Here is a 19,928-nt window from a genome sequence, read left to right on the forward strand (position 1 = left end):
TTCAATTACTTGTGGTATGGGGAAAAAGGATTTTACTACTTATCTCAAGCTTTCTACCGGCAGGACCCATATTTTTACCGCATGATGAACGCACTTCTTTTTTTCTTTTGCTCAAGCAGTTAAGTGGATCCACATGATGAACGTACTTTTTACTTAAGGCAGCTAGCAGAATCCCATTTTTGGAGCAGAGCGTGCTACTGCCATTCATTTCTTTCCCCACAAACCCACCGCCCCCCACCCCGCCTTTCTCGTCCTTCTTGTTTTGGCGTCCTATGCACCACTAATTTTTGGGCTTCTTTTTTTTTTTTTTTTATCTCTATTAGTTAGGTTCACGTTGTTAGCGTAACACTATCGGGGGTCTAGTATAATTTACAGAAGTCATAGATGACCTCAAGCCCAAACTAAAGAGCCCATCCTAGCATATACTCTCGAGAGATTTGAATTCGAGACCTGGGAGTCTCCAAATCATATTGGAATGAGTTTGGAATTACTAGGTCATCAGCCGCTGATGATTCACCCATATTTGATGTCTTAACTGATTGTAAAAATTGTACTTCGTAACAGGTATTAATGTGTCACGAACTCTGCCCCGTACTGAAAATTTTCATCTTTTCATTTTTAGAGTGGTGTACGTTTGGTGGATATATTAACGAATTTGGCACTGATAAATAAGGATGGTGTTTGTTAACACTTTCACTTTAGACATGACGCCATGGTGCATAACTTTCTTCCTTAGGCATTCATAGGTGTAAATTGTCGGTACTTAATTAATTAACATGCACTTAAGATACAAAATGCGACTTACTTTGTACTTTTGGAAGTGGTTTTTTTTTTTTTCCTTTTCCGGATAGATTTTATTAAAATGGTTGAATTAATTGAATTTTGTGCTAGTATTCAGCTCTAATGAGATTAATATATATATATATATAGCTCTTATCTACAGAACCTATATCCGCCGTGGGAATTATTTAACTCTAAGCTAGCATGTCAATTGCTGCACGCAATGGTTACTTCTGCCGCATGCATTCGGGAGATGAGATGAATCCTTCCTCGCGGCGACAAGATCCAAGTTTGGGAGGAAAGACGACAGTCCCTAGCACATGTATAAAAAAAGACGAGACATTATCCGAGGTAAAGCATAAACGAAAGGAGAGAGGGCAATGGCGTGTGATCAGAAATGGGGGCTCGCTGTCGCTGGTGGGGCAGAAGAAGACTTGACTGCGATTTGAAACTCACGAGCATCTCTGAAAGCTTAGGGGGAGCCTTACAAGCCAAGCGATTAAAAGGCAAACACGATTAGCCCTCTCGCTTTCAGCAGCTCGAGTACCACCAAAAGGGCAAAGCGCAAGGGCGGTGGCGGGGTCGGGGTGGGAAGTGCTCTCCTCTCGTGCTCTCTAAATTTATCGGTTTCTCAGCCACAGCCTCACTCGCATCTCACCCACTGCTGGCACTCAGTGCAGAGTGTTTGCATGGTTTCTCAAACATATTTATTCAATCCTAGTCTAGTCGAAAGCATAGCAGTTGCGCAACAAAAACAGCAGAGAATTCAAGCGCAATGCTTCCTCCTCTCGATCTCAAAGACTTTCAAGAGAAAGTTTCGACCCAGTTCAGGCCATGGCAACGCTCCTTTCAGTTCTGGGTGCGAGCAGTCGATATCTACACCGGCTACAAGGTGATGAATTTCGAGCCCTTCCATCTTTCTTTCTCTATTCGATCTTCGGCTGCTTTTCGTCTCAAAATTCTTGGTCGGTGGTTGTAAATTTCGGTGGGTCTTCCTGTTTGTTTGTTAGGTGTTTCAGCTTAGGATGAGCTTTGAGAAAGATAAGGAAAAGCTGGAGGCAATGTGGGAGAGGCAACATGAGCATGCGGCTGACAAGATTTATGCCATGTGTGCTGACCTTGGTGGGTTTTTCCTTAAGGTACTCGTGAAAGGATTTCACTTTAGACTTGATTCGTTGATTTGATAACTTCCCAGTGTCCCACGAATTTAATTTGTGTTGATGGCAGCAGTTAAATTCAAGATTTTTAACGAGTTTCACTCCTTCACTTCGTCTGCCTCTGGCCATGATCTTTCTTCCTCTATTAGGCTCCTTCATCTAACACTCCATTTTATAAAATAAAACATAAATAAAAAAATGGAGAAATGCAAGCTCAACTTTAAGATGGAAAAATCTGTTAGGTAGCTTCTCTTGTCCTAACTTCTGCAATCTCCTGTTGGGTTGGGTTGGGTCTCTGTTCTCCCCGAGCTTTTGCAAATGTCCAGTTGTCTCGAGCTTTTGGGAGAAAGCTGCAAATGTTGTGGTGGTTTCTAATATTAGATCAGATATCTGGGAAGCCGAATCTTTGAGTTTATTGTTTTTTATTAAAATTTCCTTTAATCAATTACCTCGATACCAATGTTAAATTACTGGAATTTTAGGTTGCACAAATCATTGGAAAGCCAGACTTAGCGCCGGCTGCATGGGTAAGAAGGCTCGTCTCCTTATGTGACCATGCCCCTGCTACTCCATACGACATTGTTCAGATGGTACTTGAAAAGGAACTGGGTAGAAGCGTGGGGGATCTGTTTGAAAGATTCGATGTTGATCCTCTCGGTTCTGCTTCAATTGCACAGGTACCTTCCAGCAGTTTTTTCTAGCTTTATGTGCCTTTTGCAGTGAATAGGCTTCATAAACCACTTGTTATTCTGTGTTTTTTTGGGACATTGCATGTTGAATAGACCCAAGATTTTCATCTTTTTAGTAAAAGCTTTTGTCTTGGTCTTAGTGGGGATGCTTCATACAAGTGGGTACAAGATGCTATTCGAGAGTCTGTCTATACATAGAAGGATGGCGCACAATCCACATATGTTTCTACTAAATTCTAGACTAAATGGTGGTCATATGATTGCGACGTGTGGTTAGCTGATTCCAATATGATTGCTAGAAGATAGTTTGCCAGATTTCAATTTCAGCAATTCCTAAAATTTTCCCTTGTGTTAATAAGAAATATTAGACCTTATATGTGGGCACCTGTCATATGATGGTGCCATCTGGATTGTCCTTTTAGGTCGCTGTTACTGAAGAGAAGTTTCATCTTCCATATAGATTGATTCTTTTCAAGTCTCATTTCTTGCGGATTAGTACTGATTTTATCCAAATCACTTTGATATGAAAATTGATGACTTTCTGATCCATAGATTGGACAAATAGTTGACAGTACTACTGTTTCAGCTTTAACTTTCGTGTAATCTTATTCTTTGTGCTCTTCAACTGGGAGAGAAAATTATAGCTACGATTCTGGATCTTGTTTGTCTTGGGCTAAATGTCTTACAAGCCTCTTTTTTTTCCATTATTATTAAATTAGGTTCATAGAGCAAGGCTGAAGGGTGATAAGGATGATGTTGTTGTCAAGGTACTGGCACTTCAGAGAATCTCTCTTGGTTTTCAGCTCATACTTTATACAAAGTTCTAACTTGTGTTTTGTAGAATAGGTACAACATCCAGGAGTTCAGGACCTCATGATGACAGACATCCGCAATTTGCAGGCATTCGCACTATACATGCAAAAGACAGATATTAAGTTTGATTTGTACTCAGTAACCAGGGAAATGGAGAAGCAGGTCCAGCCATTTCTCTCTGAATGATTATGACAATCTTCATATTCTGAGTTTTTTTTCCTTTTCGAAGATGTGTTAGTTTTCCTCAGCTAATGAGGAAATGATAACTAAGACTCTGACTATTTGATTTAACGGCACTTTTTCTTTGTGAAATGCATGTCTGTGGTCCACAGTTGTCATAATTTCTTCTTGTTCTTGCCTTTTTTCATTTTCCCCGAGGCATGTCCAAACATTATCAGGTCATTGCAAATGGCATTTTCTATTTGCTTTGTTGTTATAATGTTGTGAAACTCCTTGGTGATGGGATAATTCCCTGTGGCTTAGTACTTGGTCAAAAGAATTTCCTTATGGTACCTGACATTCCTTTCAGTTAGTAAGTAACTGATCCTGATTATTTGGTTTCATTTGTTATTGTCAAGATTGGTTACGAGTTTGATTTCATGAGGGAGGCTGATGCTATGAAAAGAATCGGACGTTTCCTGAAGGATAATAACAAAAAATCTCCTGTTTTAGTGCCACGAGTTATAGGGGACATGGTCACCAGGTATGTTGCATTAATTTCATCTAGTTTGTAAAGTCAAGTCTGCTGGCTGTCACTTTCATGATTTGACAATTGGTTGTCGATCTTATACTATATGTCTTCTACGTGAGAATAACTTTGGGATTTGTAGTTACTACAAACTCTGCTTATAATATAATTGTTATTGCTGAAGTCATTTGATGATATGAGTATGAGAGAATTGTGAAAGTTTGGAGCAGTCTCAATTATAGCCTTTGCTCCTTTGTAGAAAGTGAAAAGTTAGCCATCTATAACCTATTTATCATTAAATAACGTTGTTTTGGTTAAACACTTTCTTCCATGAGTCCTGAGATGAGTCAAATGTCTATTTATTCATGATAAATATACTTGGGGTTCCACATTCCTCATTGTCTCATCTAATGAAATCATTTTGCTGTCTGCTTAGGAGGGTATTGGTTATGGAATATATTGATGGAATTCCAATCATGAACCTCGGTGACGAAATTGCAAAAAGAGGGATAAACCCCCGTGGTAAGATTGCCGCAGCAGCAAAGCAGTAAGCCCTTACATAATCTCAGATATCATGAATTAAGTCCATTTTGCATCTTTTGTTATTCATTGTTCTTTTCTCTTACTGTTCCTCTGCATAGGATAAAATTTAGATCGCATATTCCTCTTGTTGGAGATTCATTTTATGAAAAATTTGGCTTGCTTATTTATCACATGAGATGCATGCTATATAGTGGGTGATCAAATTTTTAGTCCCCTTAATTTGAAATTCATTCTTTATGCTTGGTAATGAGCACTATTAGATTAATCCTTGAAGCTTGAGTTGTTTCAGTTAGATTTTTGATGACCCTTACTTTTGTTTAATGCGCTCTGTTTTACTGTGGGGAGAATTGTGATTTAGCATGCCTTTAATTTTCTTTGACATCGCAAAAGGTGATTACAATTGCTTGTTGCTCAATGCAGGAACATACTTAGCAGTTTGACAATGGCGTATGGCCAAATGATCCTGAAGAGTGGTTTCTTCCATGCAGATCCTCACCCTGGAAATATCCTCATATGCAAAGGCTCAGAGGCGAGTCATCCATTAAAAGCTGTTTCTCTCTTGTGATCCCTCATTTGATTATTCCTCCTCCAACTTTCTTATATATTATGCTGATGATTACAAAGAACAGACATTATTCATTTCTTTCCCCGAATAGTCATTTCTCTCAAGACAAAAATGGTGTAAGAACTCAAACCTTATTTCAAGATAAAATTAATGATGTTGATTTTTGAAATTTCACCAAATACAGGTGGCTTTGCTAGACTATGGGCAAGTGAAAGATCTCCCAGATGCTCTGAGGCTTGGATACGCGAATCTTGTTGTTGCTATTGCAGATAAAGACCCTAAAAGAGCATCAGAGAGCTATAGGTACTAAAGCCTTTTCCTTTTCCCAAAAGTTTTGCATAACAGCTAATGTTATTAGTGAAAAGATATGAGTCACAGAGGATTACTTGTTTTTCTCTTAGTTCTGGCTCCCTATGTTCATGCAACCACCCTAAAATGGAATAGGCTACATAAATTCTTAGCCTCGTGCCAAGAAATTAATGGAGTCTATTTGGATACTTATTGGGGCTTTTTATTATTATATGTCCCTTAATCTTGCTGTGCATATAACTTTTCTCCATTATCATTTAGGGAGCTTGGGATAGATACTTTAAGTAAATGTGAAAATGAAGGAGAGGAATTATTTAGGTTGGCCGAGACAATGTTTGATACGAAGCTGCCTCCTGGAGTTACGGCGCTGCAACCGTTCTCCGAGGAATCTTCAATAAAAAAGATTGCTGTTCAGGTAAGTGTTAATGCTATGGAGTATCCTCCCTATACCTGTGGTTTTATATTCAAACTTGAATGGATGGTTTGCTTGATGAGTGGATTACTCGTGGTTGACTAGCAAATTGAAAATCTATTAAATTGCTTCTTGCGCAATACTGAGTTTCCTTTTAGCGATGTCGAGTTCCCTAATTCGGCTTTGGCGATTATAGGCTTTTCCCGAGGAGCTATTTTCTGTTCTTCGAACTGTGCATCTGTTAAGAGGTCTCAGTGTCGGTCTCGGAATTAATTACTCTTGCGCTGAACAATGGCGGCCCATTGCAGAAGAGGCGTTGTATGCTGCCGGGAGATTAAAAAGTAAACTATCCCAACTGGAAAGTAGATTTTGGATCTACCGAGAAGATATCATTTTGTTACTGAGCGGGGTTTTTGTTGTCGCAGGCAAAGATGTTAAACCTCGACCTCGCAGACGAAATCTAGTCAGAAGATTATTTAGGAGACAATGATCCGACCAGAGGACGGAACAGACCTAGAAGTGCTAGTTTTTCGGATTATTATTTATTTTGTTAGTATCTTGATTGATTCTCTTATTCCTATCCTATGATATAAAAGAGGGAGCAAGAAAAAAAAAGACTGGAAGATGATAGAAATCGTTCTGTTTAGTCATTATCTTCTGTAAAATTAATCAAGTATTTTGTTGAACCTTCGAAATTAAATTTTGGTGATTTTAGTTACGGCTTTAACCGCAATTCTTCGGCGATACTACCTCATGCATCCATACCTTCTGCTTATATATGGACACGACTTTCGAATAGAGATTGTGATCAGTCCTTTCGGCTCTTTTACTGTAAGAGTTAGGTTCGTGTACCAAATCACAGGTCGGTTGCGCAAAGTAAATGCTTGAAGGATCTGTTGAGGAATTATCCAAACAATCGATACGTATTGTTGTATGTGCCCGGACGAGATTCAACTCACAATCCCCTTCAATCTACTTCCCTTCTGGATGCAATTACTCGAACTGAGGTTTATAATGTCTCAATACATCAATTTATTATAGTAAACAATTCAGACTCCCCGGGTTTGAGTGATGAGAGATTGCCATTCGTTTTATAAGAGGTTATCATATCAAATTTTTCAGCATTTCCTTGGTTTTTGGTTAAATATCTCTTTACTCGCCGTTGTTAACGCAATACATACATGAAGAGTAAATAATGAAATTAATAAGTCATATTTATTCTCCAACCAGGTGCGACCCCTCGCGTTGCCGCGGGTCGGAATTTTTTTAATTTTTTTTATTCATCTTAATGGTTTGTGTAATAATCAATAAAGTGTATAACTGAAACTAATAATAAATCTACTTATTTATAAAAATTATGAATTTTATTTTTAAAAAAAGCATAGGAAAAGATTTTGCACTCACAAACTAGAATTTGAAACATAATATTATATATATCGTAATTGATATATCTAGCGCCTCTTGAACGAAATTTCTTTTGATTTTTCTAAATAAAAGTATTACGTGGAAATAATTCAATTATAATGATAAAATTATTTGACATAACGCGTCGACCGCATTACGTTGTATCTTATTCGGGTCAGATTTGAAAACACTAAAATATATGCAATTTTTAGATCTAATGATCAGATTATTTAACGTAATGCATCGATCGAATTGCGTGGAACTTTATTGGGGTCGGATCTAAAAACGCGAAAAAGACGTAATGCGTCGATATTACGGTCGGATTTTTGGTCAATCACATTATGCGTATCCTCCACGCAGCATCTCCATGCAATAATTTCAAAGGCCGCAATGCACTTGCATATGCATCTTCTTCTTTTTTTATTTTTTATTTTTAAATGCATGTATCGATTAATTATGTCATTAACTTCTGTGGGAAGGCGCGGTTCCTCTTCTTATCTTTTACCCTATAAAAGAAGAACTTCTATGGGAAGGTCTATTGGGTTTCTCTACTTAATTCGGTTATTCATAAATTTTCATGATCTCCCCCTCTTTTACATATATATATATATATATATATCTGGCACTTCTCTGGTTTCTTCTCACAGCACACTGCTAGTTCGATAAGATGGCTGCTAACGAGGGAGTGATGTCAGATTGGTTAAGCAGTTTACCCGACGAGGTTCTTCATCGGATCCTGTCTATGCTTCCTCTGAAAGATGCCGTAAGGACGAGCGTGCTATCGAAGAGGTGGGAGCGCCTTTGGGAGTCCGTCACTACCATGTCGGTAAACGAGACGAGGTTCTCCCATAGGTTGCAATTCATGGACTTTGTGGATAGAGCTCTGCTTCTCCGGGACTCGTCGCCCTTGGAGAAGTTCTCCATGCTCTGCTCCGTAGGACATGATGTTGCTCGTATCAATCAATGGATCGACCTCGTGGCAGATTGCGGCGTCCAAGAGCTCTCCCTGCTCTTCACGAAAGTCCAACGACAGCATGTACTGCCGCGGGGCTTATTTGAGAGCGAAAAGCTGGTGAAGCTTCTCCTGCAAACAAAGTGCATTCTGCGGGCTCCGCCTTCCGTCAATCTTCCGTGTCTCAAGGACATGACCCTGAGCTTTCTCATATTCGAGGACGAGGAGTCGACTCGGAAATTGTTCTCTCTTCCGACACTGGAGAAGCTCTGTCTCTACCGATGCAACTGGACTCACCTCCAGGCTGTGAGCATTTCGGCTCCAAAGCTGCAAAAACTGTCCATACATGAGGGGGAGTATCACGAACGTTACGACCGTCGCGGCAGGGTTGTGATTGATGCGCCTTGTCTCAAGTCATTCTCTTACCGGGGCAAATTCATTGACAAATATGTCATGTCGGACTCACCCGGGCTTGTTGAGGCCGATGTTCGTTTCTTGGACTTTTGGCCAGATGAACGAAACGGAAATATGTGCCTGCTCTTCAGGGGCCTGCGTGCAGTGAAGAGCCTAACTCTAGACGCTCCATTCCTCTCGGTAAAGTATCGAGCTACGTTTAATCAAGCTTTATTCACTTACAATTCGCGTGTTATTTTCCAGTTTGCTATCTTGGATGGTGAACTCTTTTCTTGCTCTGTTGCCAGGATCCGGCTCATGAAGATTATTTCCACAGGACATTTCCGGTTCTCGGCAATGCAACCGCATTGAACTTGGGGGATAAGATAGACATCAAGCTACTCCCGGTGCTACTAAGCAAATTCCCGCACCTCCAGATATTCGACATTGCTGCAGTAACGATTTTTTTTTTTCTCCCCCTCTTTTGGTTTGACACAGAGAAGCGAATTTTGACAAGAAGCTGATGTATAGTACATATATGGTGCAGGAACTCAATGTGCTTGAAGATCGGGAAGTATCTCGTGTAGTGAACCGTATGAGGTCCTACCAAATGCCGCATCTGAAGAAGATTTTTGTTCGCCATTTTAAGCCGACCAAGTCAGATCTTCGTATCGCGATACTGCTACTCGGGGTCAGCGATGTTCTGGAGGAAATAGTTTTACATTATGCGGAGCCACATCGCAATGAACTGTCGGTGAGGGCGAATGACCTTCTCCTACACTTGATGGAGCTCCCTAGGGACCCTAAGCATTGCAAAGTCCATTTAATCCTCTAGCCAACTAGCTCGATCCATCTGCGGTGCGCCATAGTGTTAGTCGAATGTGGGAATGATATATTTGATTAGTTCTTGCTGCTGATAATTAAGGATTTGACCGTTTTGGTTTGTTCTGGTAATTAAAGTGCGTTTGGATTTAAAGTTGAGTTGAGTTTTGGTTTTAATTGGTTTGTAATGATTGTTTTGTTGAATTATGAGAAAAAAATGTGAAAAAGTAATGGATAGTTGAGAGAAAGTAATGAATAATTGAAATAATTTAGTATTAAAAATTGAATTAAATTATTAAAAAAATTTTAAAAATTTAAAAAGTAATGATTGTGTTGTTAAATTGAAGATAAGTGGAGTTGAGTTGAGTTGAAAATTTTTTAAAAAACAAATACACCCTAAACATTTGAATAGTTTTCGTTTATGCGATGTCCATAAACTTTTACCGATCTATATGCTCTTCGGCGTTTTTCTTTCGTCCCTTCTCCTTTCATTTGACGGGCATTTTTTTTTTTTCCGGGATCGAAAGAGCTGGGGACGCGGCCAAGGTATATGATTTAGGCCAGCCCATAGGAAAGTAAAATCTCGATGGCCTGAAGCAAATAAGGCCCCCAGTTACTAGCATTTATCGATTACATATGATCTACTCACACGTGCAGGAGTGCTAGTATGACTACCATAAAACTTATTTATACGAGATCGCTCAATCCGTCTATTTATAGTTTTTTTTTTCTCAGCAATCAATGATTGTCCATTCATATAATAAAAATGAGTACAAGGTAAAATGTTCAAAAAAAATATTACAATGACAGAAACAGTACAATAGATTCACCTAGATCTCTGCAAAGGAAAAGATGTGATATGAGCAAATCCAATGAGAACAAATACAGTTGCAAAAAAACCTTTCAGATGTTGTACGTCTAATCCCAGCCCCTTGGAACTAAACTCTATATGGAGCCAGTCAATGCCAGAAACCGGAGCCAAGTTTAATCCATATAAAGCTGTTATTATAAGAAAACAAATAAGCAGAGCCAAGAGGGGTCTTGAATCGGTATTCGACGCATGAACCTTCTAATCAATCAATCAAGGTTGTTTTCAACATAATCCCTAAACAGTCAAATCAGAATAGCTTAATTTAATGATCGGTTCAAACCGGAGAACATCTATCTAGACAATCAAATCAACAACCTAGGCTATTTTGATCGGTTCACATTAGCAACTATTTTGGGTAGCCGAGACCTACTGTGAATCAACGAAAAAAAAAAAGGCAATGCCACAAAAGGTTAGTTTTTTGTGAGCGAATGGTAGGATTATTCATACCATTGTTATCATAATCGAACCCAACCGATCGGTTCAATCGGGGAATCGAAATCTTGATTGGTCTGATTCAGTAATTGGAACCTATACGCATAGTTAAACCCATGGACTCATAGAACCGGTCGATTTCTTCTAATTTTTTTCTTTTTTTTTAAATAGAATAAGTGAAAATGAAATTGACCTTGGGAGGATTGAACTGCTAACCAGTGACACCCAAAAGAGAGAAATGCTTATGCTGTGTTTGGTTTCATAGTAGGATTTTAAAATCAGATTTTGATTTTGAAAAAGAGTGGTATAAATAGAACCCACCATTTGACTTTGTATGAATTATTTTATTTTGTTGTGAAAAAAAGTTGTATAAATGGGGCCCACTCTTTGAATTTGTATGAATTATTTTGTTTTGTTGTGGATAAAATTAAGTTAGAATTGTAATTCTAAAATTTTATCCACAAACCAAACAAGCCCTTAACTTGCTAACCACTCCATTATCACTTCGTTTGCGTCTTAAATGTAGATTTTTATTGATTTTTTAGTAAACCCAAATTATTTTAACTTAACATATTTATTATAATTCATTTAAACATGCGATTCGTCCCATTGAATCCAGGTTCAACCCAAAAAATTCGGAATCCAAGGCTCGATCAGTTCAACGTCCGGTCTGGTTCTGATAACACTGATTCAGACTAATATTGTAAACCTTTGATGTGAAAGTCGTGGATGCTATCACGGGGATGGCAAGAAGCCGCAAATTAGGGCTGCTATCGAAGGGATGGCGAGAAGTCACAGATAAGAAGCCAATCGGACAAAGGGTGGATGGAGAAAGTTGTCTCTACTGAGCCACCATCATTTTTAGTAGTGTGGAGTGTGCTGCAGCATGCCGATACTGCTGAAGAAGTTAGGGAGCCACCACACTGTCTTACATTTTGGGTCTGAGTCACTAAAAATGGGTCAGGCGTGACCCTCGATTGGGAGGGGAAGCCACCACCACACGTGCCTAAGGGTGACCTAGAGGAGGAGGGGAGGGCCCCTATGACCATCGCGATGCCATCATCACCATCTCCATTGTGAACTGACCATGCCACCTCTAACCCAACTCGTGGAGATTAACCGACCCCGAACCCAGTTGAAGCTGAGACAATTCGAACCCGTTAGATCCCCGACCCACACCCAGTAAAAAGCTAACCCGACCTTTGGAAGATGCCGTATAGTATTGGGGGTTTGCTCGGACAAATAGATCGAGGTAGAGAGAAGGAGGGATAGAGAGGGGAAGATTTTAATTGAATTGGTTATTTATAGGTTTTTCTCCGAACCGTAATCCCGAAAAACAGATAATGGGCTTTCATTGGGTTGGCCTGTCCCGGCCCATAAAGCAACGAGGAAGCTTCTAGTGTACGGTTTCGAGTTCCGGACGCTGGCATAGAAAACTCGAGTTGATTTCCCGCTCTCCTCATTTCATTTGCCGCCGGGGGAGCCGATAGACAGTTACCCAAAATCTCAATCTCAAACCTCATTCTTCACTGTAGAGAGAGAGAGAGAGAGAGAGAGAGAGAGATGTTTGGGAGAGTGAGAGCGCCGTCTTCTTCGCCAGACGAGCTGGAGAGACACACGGCGAAGCTTCTCAAGCACGATTCTCTCTCCATCTACGGTAACTCTCTCTCTCTCTTCTCTCTCTGTGCATCTGTGTGTGCCTGTAAATTCATGGCCCTTCTGTGTGTATATGTCAATTTGTTCAACGTCGGAGGGATATATTGTTTCGCAATTTGGTCAAATCTGGTGTCCAGCTTGTTCTGCTCGTTCAATATTGTTAATCGACATTTCTACAGTCAGATCCCCTCTTGTGCTATCCCGTGATATTGATCAATCTTTTCTTATGGATGATGGATCTTAGATCAGCATGTCCTTTTGTTCCATTCGTGGAGCGTGCTCACGAGTTCCCAGAGCCTATGCATTGCTATCGCATCGTTTGATGCGGCTTTACTCTCGGAATTTATGTTTCTAGGCAAAGCATTGGTTTTCCGGAGTGAGCCGAGCTTCAGTAGATGAACTTTTTATGGCCGAATCTTGTTAGTGGTGTTTGATGTCAATTTTCCAATTTAGCCATCTTTCTGCTTCATCCTTCCCATCTTCCCATCTTGTTATCGCCGTGTCTTTTATTTACTCTGAGCTATAGTCCATAGGAAGCTGCTAAAACCCATAAATTCCATTTTCTATCCTATGCAGAGTCTACCCTGCTAAAGCTCAGAATAGGTTGTCAACATGCCAACGATACACCTCCTGAGGAAATGCAGACGGAAAATGACGGAAAGGACATGGAAGCCGATAGCAATCCCATATTTACATGTCCCAGAGCCATAGTATCTCCCCAGGGCTCAATGACTGTAGATGATGGTGCTGGTTCTTGTGCAGATAACTTATCTAGATCTAGTAGCGGCAGGGCGATGTCAATTCACCATCTGTTTTCTAGATACAAGGGTTCCAAAGCTACATCATTAATCCATGACCAGATGATGACTACAGAGAATAATCGTTCTCCAAGTATTCCTCCGAATTCGGGAAACAATTCGTGTCTCAGTAACATGGACCAGCACTTGGATACCGACCGTATCAGCTCAATAATTGTTGGTAGTGTGTAGCTTCTCTGTTCGTGTGATCTTCTTGGTCCAGATAATCTAAATTTTTTCGCTTGTCAGTTGATACTGTGATGTATCCCATTGTACCGAAGCCCTCCTAAGATTGGGCCAACATATAAATGTCAATTCCGATTGCATTCGTAAAGCTGTTCAACTTATATTATCACAACCCACAAGGTTTTTGCTTGATTAATTTTCACATTGTTCTTTGTAATTTTTGAAAGACAACGATAAGGTAAAACAATTGATCCAACAGTCCAACCTAATACAGTTCATGCGATAAGTAAAACACAAATAATCCCATAAAGAGGAAATTTCCCAAAGTTTAGCCTCTCACAGTACAGGTGAAACCTGGGCTTATGCACCGTCTTAGAATAAATGGAAATATTAATCCAAGGAGAATATAAGACAAGATTAACACCATTCGACACTTGAAGATACGTATGCTCATAGAGTTTTCAAAATTGCAGTCCGTTGAACTTGGAGTTTTGAATCATTACTCCACCAGCCACGGCTCTTGAGCGGGTGTCCATTGGCACAGTTCACCTTCCTTGAACCAAAGAGCTACGAAGAAAGGAAAATTACATTTCAGAGATAATCCCCAGAGAGCGATAAAAAGAATTATGATGATTTGCCTCATCTAAATCGGCATCAACTATTATTTTCTTCGGTAATCCTGGTTAAATGATACGCCAACTTCTTAAGTCCAAATACAAGATTCCACGTGAACAATATGATCTCATCTGGTGGAAGAGAGCTCAACCCAGCTTAATCCCCTAGTCTAAGCCAGAGACATCAACATTCTCTCAAATAGAAATGCGTATTCTGGAACTTAATCTGTAACCAAATTACCTAATGCTCTAATAAATCCAAGGTTCCAGACTTGCGACCCGAAAAGTTTCAAAAAGGGAAAAAAGAAGACCCGAAAAGTAAAAACATTCAAAACTACATAATACGAGCGAACCGACAAAAACTATATTATGTGAAAGCATTTTACTCTATATATTTGATTCCGGAGCATACCAATTTCACGCTTGCCGTTCTCGGGGCTGTCACTTCCATGCACGATATTCCTGTTCCAAAAACACATGAAGCAAAATGACGCCAATCCTATAATTCAATAGCTGGAGCCTTTCAGAGTAGTAACTACTTATACTTTGGACACTGTGACACTGTGAGTAGATAATCTAAATGTACTGGAAATTGAAGAGAAAAATAACGCAAGACCACAAACTGATGCAGCAGGGCACAAAGCACAAACCTTCCAGTTTGAACTGCAAGATCTCCCCTAATTGTCCCAGGCTCAGCCTGAAGAGGATTAGTCGACCCTATTAACTTGCGAGCTGACGCAACCACTCCAACTCCCTCCCATGCCTGCAAACGCAACATCCCAAGTCATCTTTCCGAAGCAAAACTAAAGACGTATTGAGATCCTCAAAGCCTGAACAATAACCTCATAATAGAAACATAGAAAGAGAACAGACATTTATCGTACCATAGAAACCACAGGACCTGAAGTAATGTACTCAATCAATTTAGGGAAGAATGGCTTTGACTGAAGATCTTTGTAGTGCTCCTGTCATTTCATCATCATCGTAACGTAGGAATAACCACAAAAAATCTAATGTTTCGATCATGTAATCACGAGAAATACGTCACTCCTCAGCCCAAGAGCACAATTTTAAGATTTCACGGGTCTATTAATCAGACCGCTCCAATGTAGACACACAGAATTTTCAACTGCGGACCTGGGCCAGTTCTTTGGGGCATCGGAAGAGCTTCAAGCCGGTTAATTTGAAGCCCTTCTTCTCGAACCTTGAAATTATCTCCCCCACCTAAACCATCAATTTCAGACATACAAAAGATCAATGTAATGCCATAGAAGAAGGAATCAAGCAAGGGAAGAGGATAAGCAGAGCTTACGAGGCCCCTCTGAACTCCATCAGGCTTCACCATTATGTAAGTCTCCTCCACTTCCTATAAACCAACAGACAAATAAGAAATGCTCACAAATGGAGAACCCGCAATTGTCAACATTTCAATCAAATTTCCCCCTAAATACTAGAAACAGAACAAGTGGTAGACTTGAATCCATGGAATTGACAGAGAGAGGCGACGAACCAGGGAGGCGACCAGGTGGGGAAGGAAGATGCGGGGCTGGATACGGCTGCGGGGAACATGGCCAGGACCGGAGGAGAAGAGATGGGTTTTGGAGTGGAATGCAGCTAAGTGGAGGTAGAGGTGGTTGCTGGGGGGTGTGCACAGGATAGGGGAGCGGGCGTAGTTTAAGCAGCTGCGAGGAGCTCTGTATCCGTTATCCCTTCCAGCTTTTGAAGAAGAAAAAGCAACGCACGCGCTTCTGCCTCCGACCACTAAGACTGCATCCATTCCTTGCTTGCTTGCTTGCTGTTGCTGTTGTCTCTCTCTCCCCCTCCCAAATCCCAAGCTTGTCTATATAAATGCAAGATGTGGTCAAGTTACTGAAATGCCCTTCTGTTTGTCTTCATTCTGCTGATACTATTTGACATTTTTGGTTAGTTCTATGGGCATTTACGGTATTGTTGTGCTGCACATTGGAACGTTTGAGGAAGATATGCTTAGCAGTTGAAGACAAAAATGCCTTCTTTTCATCTGTATGTAAAGCCTTGATTCATTGTTTAGTTAAACCGCAGGTGCCTTGTCAAAGCAAATCCGGTTTCGGTCTGTTTATGCAAATAACAAACCAACGCCCTTCTTTATTGCACGCTTGCGACATCGATCGCACTTGACTCGGATGTGCTTATTATTGTTCACACACAACATTGCAGTCACTGCTACGGATATCGTATTGTAGCAGTGTGTCTTATTTTAGAGCAAGGTTGTCAGAATCGCGATCCTACCTAGGATCGGTCGGGGTCATGGGATCGTGAATCGTAGAATCGGATCGTGGATAGTAAGATTCTACCTATAATCGAAAAAACATCATCTATATATATATATCGCGCACAAAAAATCAATCCATGTTCATTCAAGTTCAATAAAGAAGCACAATACAGCACATCACATTTCCAAAATTTTACCATTACTTAGAGCTAGCATATCAATAGCAAAGTCAAAAGCCATCGTGATTGATATTATCACGGCCCAAATTATGACCAACAGAAACCACATGAAGAAGCTCCGCCTTAAAGGTAAGCCACTGATCAAGAGTAAGATAGTGCGGGCAGATGCATAGGAACTGATCTTAATCATAATGACAAATACTGCAACTTTAGGCCTTTCTGAACTAAAGCATGAACCGATAAATAAATTATGGCAAGCATATGTTAACTTACAGATTTAAGACATTCTCATTATGACAAGCATATGTTGGCAAAACAACCCTCGACCTCGCTAAACCAGAGACTTTTAGATTTAAACCCATTATCTTTACTGAAAAGGAACAGACTCTTATGATCAATATGTGTTGTGTTGATCAACAGAAATTTCAATCAAATTGTCAACGGAAAGCTCAAATTGTCAGCAATTTCGATTAGCAAGCTCAAACAAGACAAGGAGAGCTTGAAGCCTCACCTCAGCAAACCGAAGCAGAGCAGCTCGAACCCAGAGAAGAAGGGCAAGCCGACAGCAGACCGAAGCAGAGCAGCTCCGCAGCAATTCCGGCGTTCCGCAACAGCTCCGACTCCGTAGCAGCTCGACAACTCCGGCTCCCGCTCCGGCTCCGCAGCAACTCCAGTTCCACACTCCACAGCAGCTCAAGCTCCACAGAAGAATGACGAGAAGAAGGGAAGGGTCTCAAGGGAAGATTGCAATCGGAGAAATTAGGGCAGAAGATGGACGAGAATAAGGGATTCCAATCGGAGAAGTGTCGGAGAAATTAGGGCAGAAGCTGAGTTTTCTTCGTTCGATCAGAAAAGAGAATAGCGGGGGGAAGAAAATCCGACCCGACCTGCTCAACGGGCCCGCTAGGCTTGGGCCAATTTTGCGGCTTCAGCTGAATTGTAGGATTGCCTGGGTCGCACCGATCCTACGATTCACCAACCCGACTCGCAATCCGAGCTCGATTCTGCAATTTCGATCCCTCGGGTGGAATCGGGATCGTTAGTCTCCATAGGATCATAGAATCGTACAATTCTACGAGTTAAATTGCGATTCTAATAACCATATTTTAGAGTAAAGCAAAGCCGTCTTGTTGCTATAGAACCTAAGACAGGATAATCTAAGTTTTTTCCCTTGTCGGTTGATATTGACGTGTATCCCATTGTACCAAAGCCCTCATAAGATTGGGCCAACATATGTATGTCAATTCCGATTGCATTCGTAAAGCTGTCCGACTTATATTATCACAACCCACAAGGTTTTTGCTTGATTAATTTTCACATTGTTCTTTGTAATTTTTGAAACACAACGATAAGGTAAAACAATTGATCCAACAGTTCGACCTAATAAAGTTCATGCGATAAGTAAAACACAAATAATCCCATTAAGAGGAAATTTCTCAAAGTTTAGCCTCTCACAGTACAGGTGAAACCTGGGCTTATGCACCCTCTAGAATAAATGGAAATATTAATCCAAGGAGAATATAAGACAAGATTAACACCATTCGACACTTGAAGATATGTATGCTCATAGAGTTTACAAAATTGCAGTCCGTTGAACTTGAAGTTTTGAATCATTACTCCACCAGCCACGGCTCTTGAGCAGGTGTCCATTGGCACAGTTCGCCTTCTTTGAACCAAAGAGCTATGAAGAAAGAAAAATTACATTTCAGAGATAATCCACAGAGAGTGATACGAAGAATTATGCTGGTTTGCCTCTTCTAAATCGGTATCAACTATTATTTTCTTCGGTAATCCTGGTTAAATGATACGCCAACTTCTTAAGTCCAAATACAAGATTCCATGCGAACAGTATGATCTCATCTGGTGGAAGAGAGCTCAACCCAGCTTAATCCCCTAGTCTAAGCCAGAGACATCAACATTCTCTCAAATAGAAATGCATATTCTGGAACTTAATCCGTAACCATATTACCTAATGCTCTAATAAATCCAAGGTTCCAGACTTGCGACCCGAAAAGTTTCAAAAAGAGAAAAAAGAAGACCCGAAAAGTAAAAACATTCAAAACTGCATAATATGAGCGAACCGACAAAAACTATATTATGTGAAAGCATTTTACTCTATATATTTGATTCCGGAGCATACCAATTTCACGCTTGCCGTTCTCGGGGCTGTCACTTCCATGCACGATATTCCTGTTCCAAAAACACATGAAGCAAAATGACGCCAATCCTATAATTCAATAGCTGGAGCCTTTCAGAGTAGTAACTACTTATACTTTGGACACTGTGACACTGTGAGTAGATAATCTAAATGTACTGGAAATTGAAGAGAAAAAGAACGCAAGACCACAAACTGATGCAGCAAGGCACAAAGCACAAACCTTCCAGTTTGAACTGCAAGATCTCCCCTAATTGTCCCAGGCTCAGCCTGAAGAGGATTAGTCGACCCTATTAACTTGCGAGCCGACACAACCACTCCAACACCCTCCCATGCCTGCAAACGCAACATCCCAAGTCATCTTTCCGAAGCAAAACTAACGACGTAATGAGATCCTCAAAGCCTGAACAATAGAAAATCGAATGTTTCGATCATGTAATCACGAGAAAAACGTTACTCCTCATCCCAAGAGCACAATTTTAAGATTTCACGGGTCTATTAATCAGACCGCTCCAATGTAGACGCACAGAATTTTCGACTACGGACCTGGGCCAGTTCTTTGGGGCATCGGAAGAGCTTCAAGCCGGTTAATTTGAAGCCCTTCTTCTCGAACCTTGAAATTATCTCTCCCACCTAAACCATCAATTTCAGACATACAAAAGATCAATGTAATGCCCTGGAAAAAGGAATCAAGCAAGGGAAGAGGATAAGCAGAGCTTACGAGGCCCCTCTGAACTCCATCAGGCTTCACCATTATGTAAGTCTCCTCCACTTCCTATAAACCAACAGACAAATAAGAAACACTCACAAATGGAGAACCCGCAATTGTCAACATTTCAATCAAATTTCCCCCTAAATACTCGAAACAGAACAAGCGGTAGACTTGAATCCATGGAATTGACAGAGAGAGGCGACGAACCAGGGAGGCGACCAGGTGGGGAAGGAAGATGCGGGGCTGGATACGGCTGCGGGGAACATGGCCAGGACCGGAGGAGAAGAGATGGGTGTTGGAGTGGAATGCAGCTAAGTGGAGGTAGTGGTGCTTGCTGGAGGGTGTGCGCAGGATAGGGGAGCGGGCGTAGTTTAAGCAGCTGCGAGGAGCTCTGTATCCGTTATCCCTTCCAGCTTTTGAAGAAGAAGAAGCAACGCACGCGCTTCTGCCTCCGACCACTGAGACCGCATCCATTCCTCCCTCCCTTGCTTGCTGTTGCTGTCGTCTCCCTCTCGCCCTCCCTAGTCCCCAGCTTGTCTATATAAATG

General features: G+C 40.8%; 5 protein-coding genes across 10 annotated transcripts; 3 read left to right on the top strand and 2 right to left on the bottom strand.

Moving 5' to 3' along the window:
* The first annotated feature begins 1,021 nt into the window (after positions 1 to 1,021).
* Positions 1,022 to 6,689, top strand: LOC116215835 (protein ACTIVITY OF BC1 COMPLEX KINASE 8, chloroplastic). Of its 4 annotated transcripts, none has more exons than XM_031551614.1 (12): positions 1,022 to 1,672; positions 1,791 to 1,902; positions 2,420 to 2,614; positions 3,346 to 3,393; positions 3,473 to 3,601; positions 4,018 to 4,142; positions 4,564 to 4,674; positions 5,091 to 5,199; positions 5,420 to 5,538; positions 5,806 to 5,959; positions 6,153 to 6,297; positions 6,382 to 6,689. In XM_031551614.1, the coding sequence occupies exons 2-12, from the start codon at positions 1,858 to 1,860 to the stop codon at positions 6,444 to 6,446; spliced, it is 1,245 nt and encodes a 414-aa protein (XP_031407474.1). In that variant the 5' UTR covers positions 1,022 to 1,672; positions 1,791 to 1,857; the 3' UTR covers positions 6,447 to 6,689. The 4 variants fall into 4 exon arrangements, with proteins under 4 accessions (XP_031407474.1, XP_031407475.1, XP_031407473.1 ...); XM_031551615.1 differs by having other exon boundaries at positions 1,800 to 1,902; XM_031551613.1 differs by having other exon boundaries at positions 1,023 to 1,672; positions 1,800 to 1,919.
* A 1,205-nt stretch (positions 6,690 to 7,894) lies between these two features.
* LOC116215837 (F-box/LRR-repeat protein At3g26922) lies at positions 7,895 to 9,691 on the top strand. Its single transcript, XM_031551617.1, has 3 exons — positions 7,895 to 8,906; positions 9,014 to 9,160; positions 9,253 to 9,691. Exons 1-3 carry the CDS (start codon positions 8,028 to 8,030, stop codon positions 9,538 to 9,540), a joined length of 1,314 nt encoding a protein of 437 aa, XP_031407477.1. The 5' UTR covers positions 7,895 to 8,027; the 3' UTR covers positions 9,541 to 9,691.
* A 2,590-nt stretch (positions 9,692 to 12,281) lies between these two features.
* LOC116188030 lies at positions 12,282 to 13,617 on the top strand. Its single transcript, XM_031517134.1, has 2 exons — positions 12,282 to 12,487; positions 13,063 to 13,617. Exons 1-2 carry the CDS (start codon positions 12,394 to 12,396, stop codon positions 13,473 to 13,475), a joined length of 507 nt encoding a protein of 168 aa, XP_031372994.1. The 5' UTR covers positions 12,282 to 12,393; the 3' UTR covers positions 13,476 to 13,617.
* A 132-nt stretch (positions 13,618 to 13,749) lies between these two features.
* Positions 13,750 to 17,464, bottom strand: LOC116188027 (nucleoside diphosphate kinase 2, chloroplastic). Of its 3 annotated transcripts, XM_031517130.1 has the most exons (8): positions 17,025 to 17,424; positions 15,594 to 15,923; positions 15,396 to 15,449; positions 15,221 to 15,307; positions 14,968 to 15,048; positions 14,734 to 14,846; positions 14,496 to 14,545; positions 13,750 to 14,036 (listed from the first exon to the last, which is right to left on the bottom strand). In XM_031517130.1, exons 2-8 carry the CDS (start codon positions 15,858 to 15,860, stop codon positions 13,969 to 13,971), a joined length of 720 nt encoding a protein of 239 aa, XP_031372990.1. In that variant the 5' UTR covers positions 15,861 to 15,923; positions 17,025 to 17,424; the 3' UTR covers positions 13,750 to 13,968. The 3 variants fall into 3 exon arrangements, with proteins under 3 accessions (XP_031372990.1, XP_031372992.1, XP_031372991.1); XM_031517132.1 differs by lacking the exon at positions 15,594 to 15,923 and having other exon boundaries at positions 17,025 to 17,464; XM_031517131.1 differs by lacking the exon at positions 17,025 to 17,424 and having other exon boundaries at positions 15,594 to 15,947.
* A 430-nt stretch (positions 17,465 to 17,894) lies between these two features.
* LOC116188028 (nucleoside diphosphate kinase 2, chloroplastic-like) lies at positions 17,895 to 19,914 on the bottom strand. The gene is made up of 6 exons (XM_031517133.1): positions 19,588 to 19,914; positions 19,390 to 19,443; positions 19,215 to 19,301; positions 18,892 to 19,004; positions 18,654 to 18,703; positions 17,895 to 18,194 (listed from the first exon to the last, which is right to left on the bottom strand). The coding sequence occupies exons 1-6, from the start codon at positions 19,852 to 19,854 to the stop codon at positions 18,127 to 18,129; spliced, it is 639 nt and encodes a 212-aa protein (XP_031372993.1). The 5' UTR covers positions 19,855 to 19,914; the 3' UTR covers positions 17,895 to 18,126.
* Between the last annotated feature and the right edge of the window lie 14 nt (positions 19,915 to 19,928).

Source organism: Punica granatum, chromosome 8, assembly GCF_007655135.1.
Source record: "Punica granatum isolate Tunisia-2019 chromosome 8, ASM765513v2, whole genome shotgun sequence".
Classification (NCBI taxonomy): Eukaryota; Viridiplantae; Streptophyta; class Magnoliopsida; order Myrtales; family Lythraceae; genus Punica; species Punica granatum.

Excerpts from the sequence above, each read along its gene's own strand:
- LOC116215835 (XM_031551612.1), top strand. The coding sequence starts at position 1,556 with ATGCTTCCTCCTCTCGATCTCAAAGACTTTCAAGAGAAAGTTTCGACC. Across the intron at positions 4,675-5,090 it reads ATTGCCGCAGCAGCAAAGCA|GAACATACTTAGCAGTTTGA; the intron begins GTAAGCCCTTAC and ends TGCTCAATGCAG. Across the intron at positions 5,960-6,152 it reads TAAAAAAGATTGCTGTTCAG|GCTTTTCCCGAGGAGCTATT; the intron begins GTAAGTGTTAAT and ends TGGCGATTATAG.
- LOC116215837 (XM_031551617.1), top strand. The coding sequence starts at position 8,028 with ATGGCTGCTAACGAGGGAGTGATGTCAGATTGGTTAAGCAGTTTACCC. Across the intron at positions 8,907-9,013 it reads TAGACGCTCCATTCCTCTCG|GATCCGGCTCATGAAGATTA; the intron begins GTAAAGTATCGA and ends CTCTGTTGCCAG. Across the intron at positions 9,161-9,252 it reads AGATATTCGACATTGCTGCA|GAACTCAATGTGCTTGAAGA; the intron begins GTAACGATTTTT and ends TATATGGTGCAG.
- LOC116188030 (XM_031517134.1), top strand. The coding sequence starts at position 12,394 with ATGTTTGGGAGAGTGAGAGCGCCGTCTTCTTCGCCAGACGAGCTGGAG. Across the intron at positions 12,488-13,062 it reads CGATTCTCTCTCCATCTACG|AGTCTACCCTGCTAAAGCTC; the intron begins GTAACTCTCTCT and ends TATCCTATGCAG.
- LOC116188027 (XM_031517130.1), bottom strand. The coding sequence starts at position 15,860 with ATGGATGCAGTCTTAGTGGTCGGAGGCAGAAGCGCGTGCGTTGCTTTT. Across the intron at positions 15,308-15,395 it reads ATGGAGTTCAGAGGGGCCTC|GTGGGGGAGATAATTTCAAG; the intron begins GTAAGCTCTGCT and ends TTGATGGTTTAG. Across the intron at positions 14,847-14,967 it reads CAGGTCCTGTGGTTTCTATG|GCATGGGAGGGAGTTGGAGT; the intron begins GTACGATAAATG and ends TTGCGTTTGCAG.
- LOC116188028 (XM_031517133.1), bottom strand. The coding sequence starts at position 19,854 with ATGGATGCGGTCTCAGTGGTCGGAGGCAGAAGCGCGTGCGTTGCTTCT. Across the intron at positions 19,302-19,389 it reads ATGGAGTTCAGAGGGGCCTC|GTGGGAGAGATAATTTCAAG; the intron begins GTAAGCTCTGCT and ends TTGATGGTTTAG. Across the intron at positions 18,704-18,891 it reads CTTGCAGTTCAAACTGGAAG|GAATATCGTGCATGGAAGTG; the intron begins GTTTGTGCTTTG and ends TTTTTGGAACAG.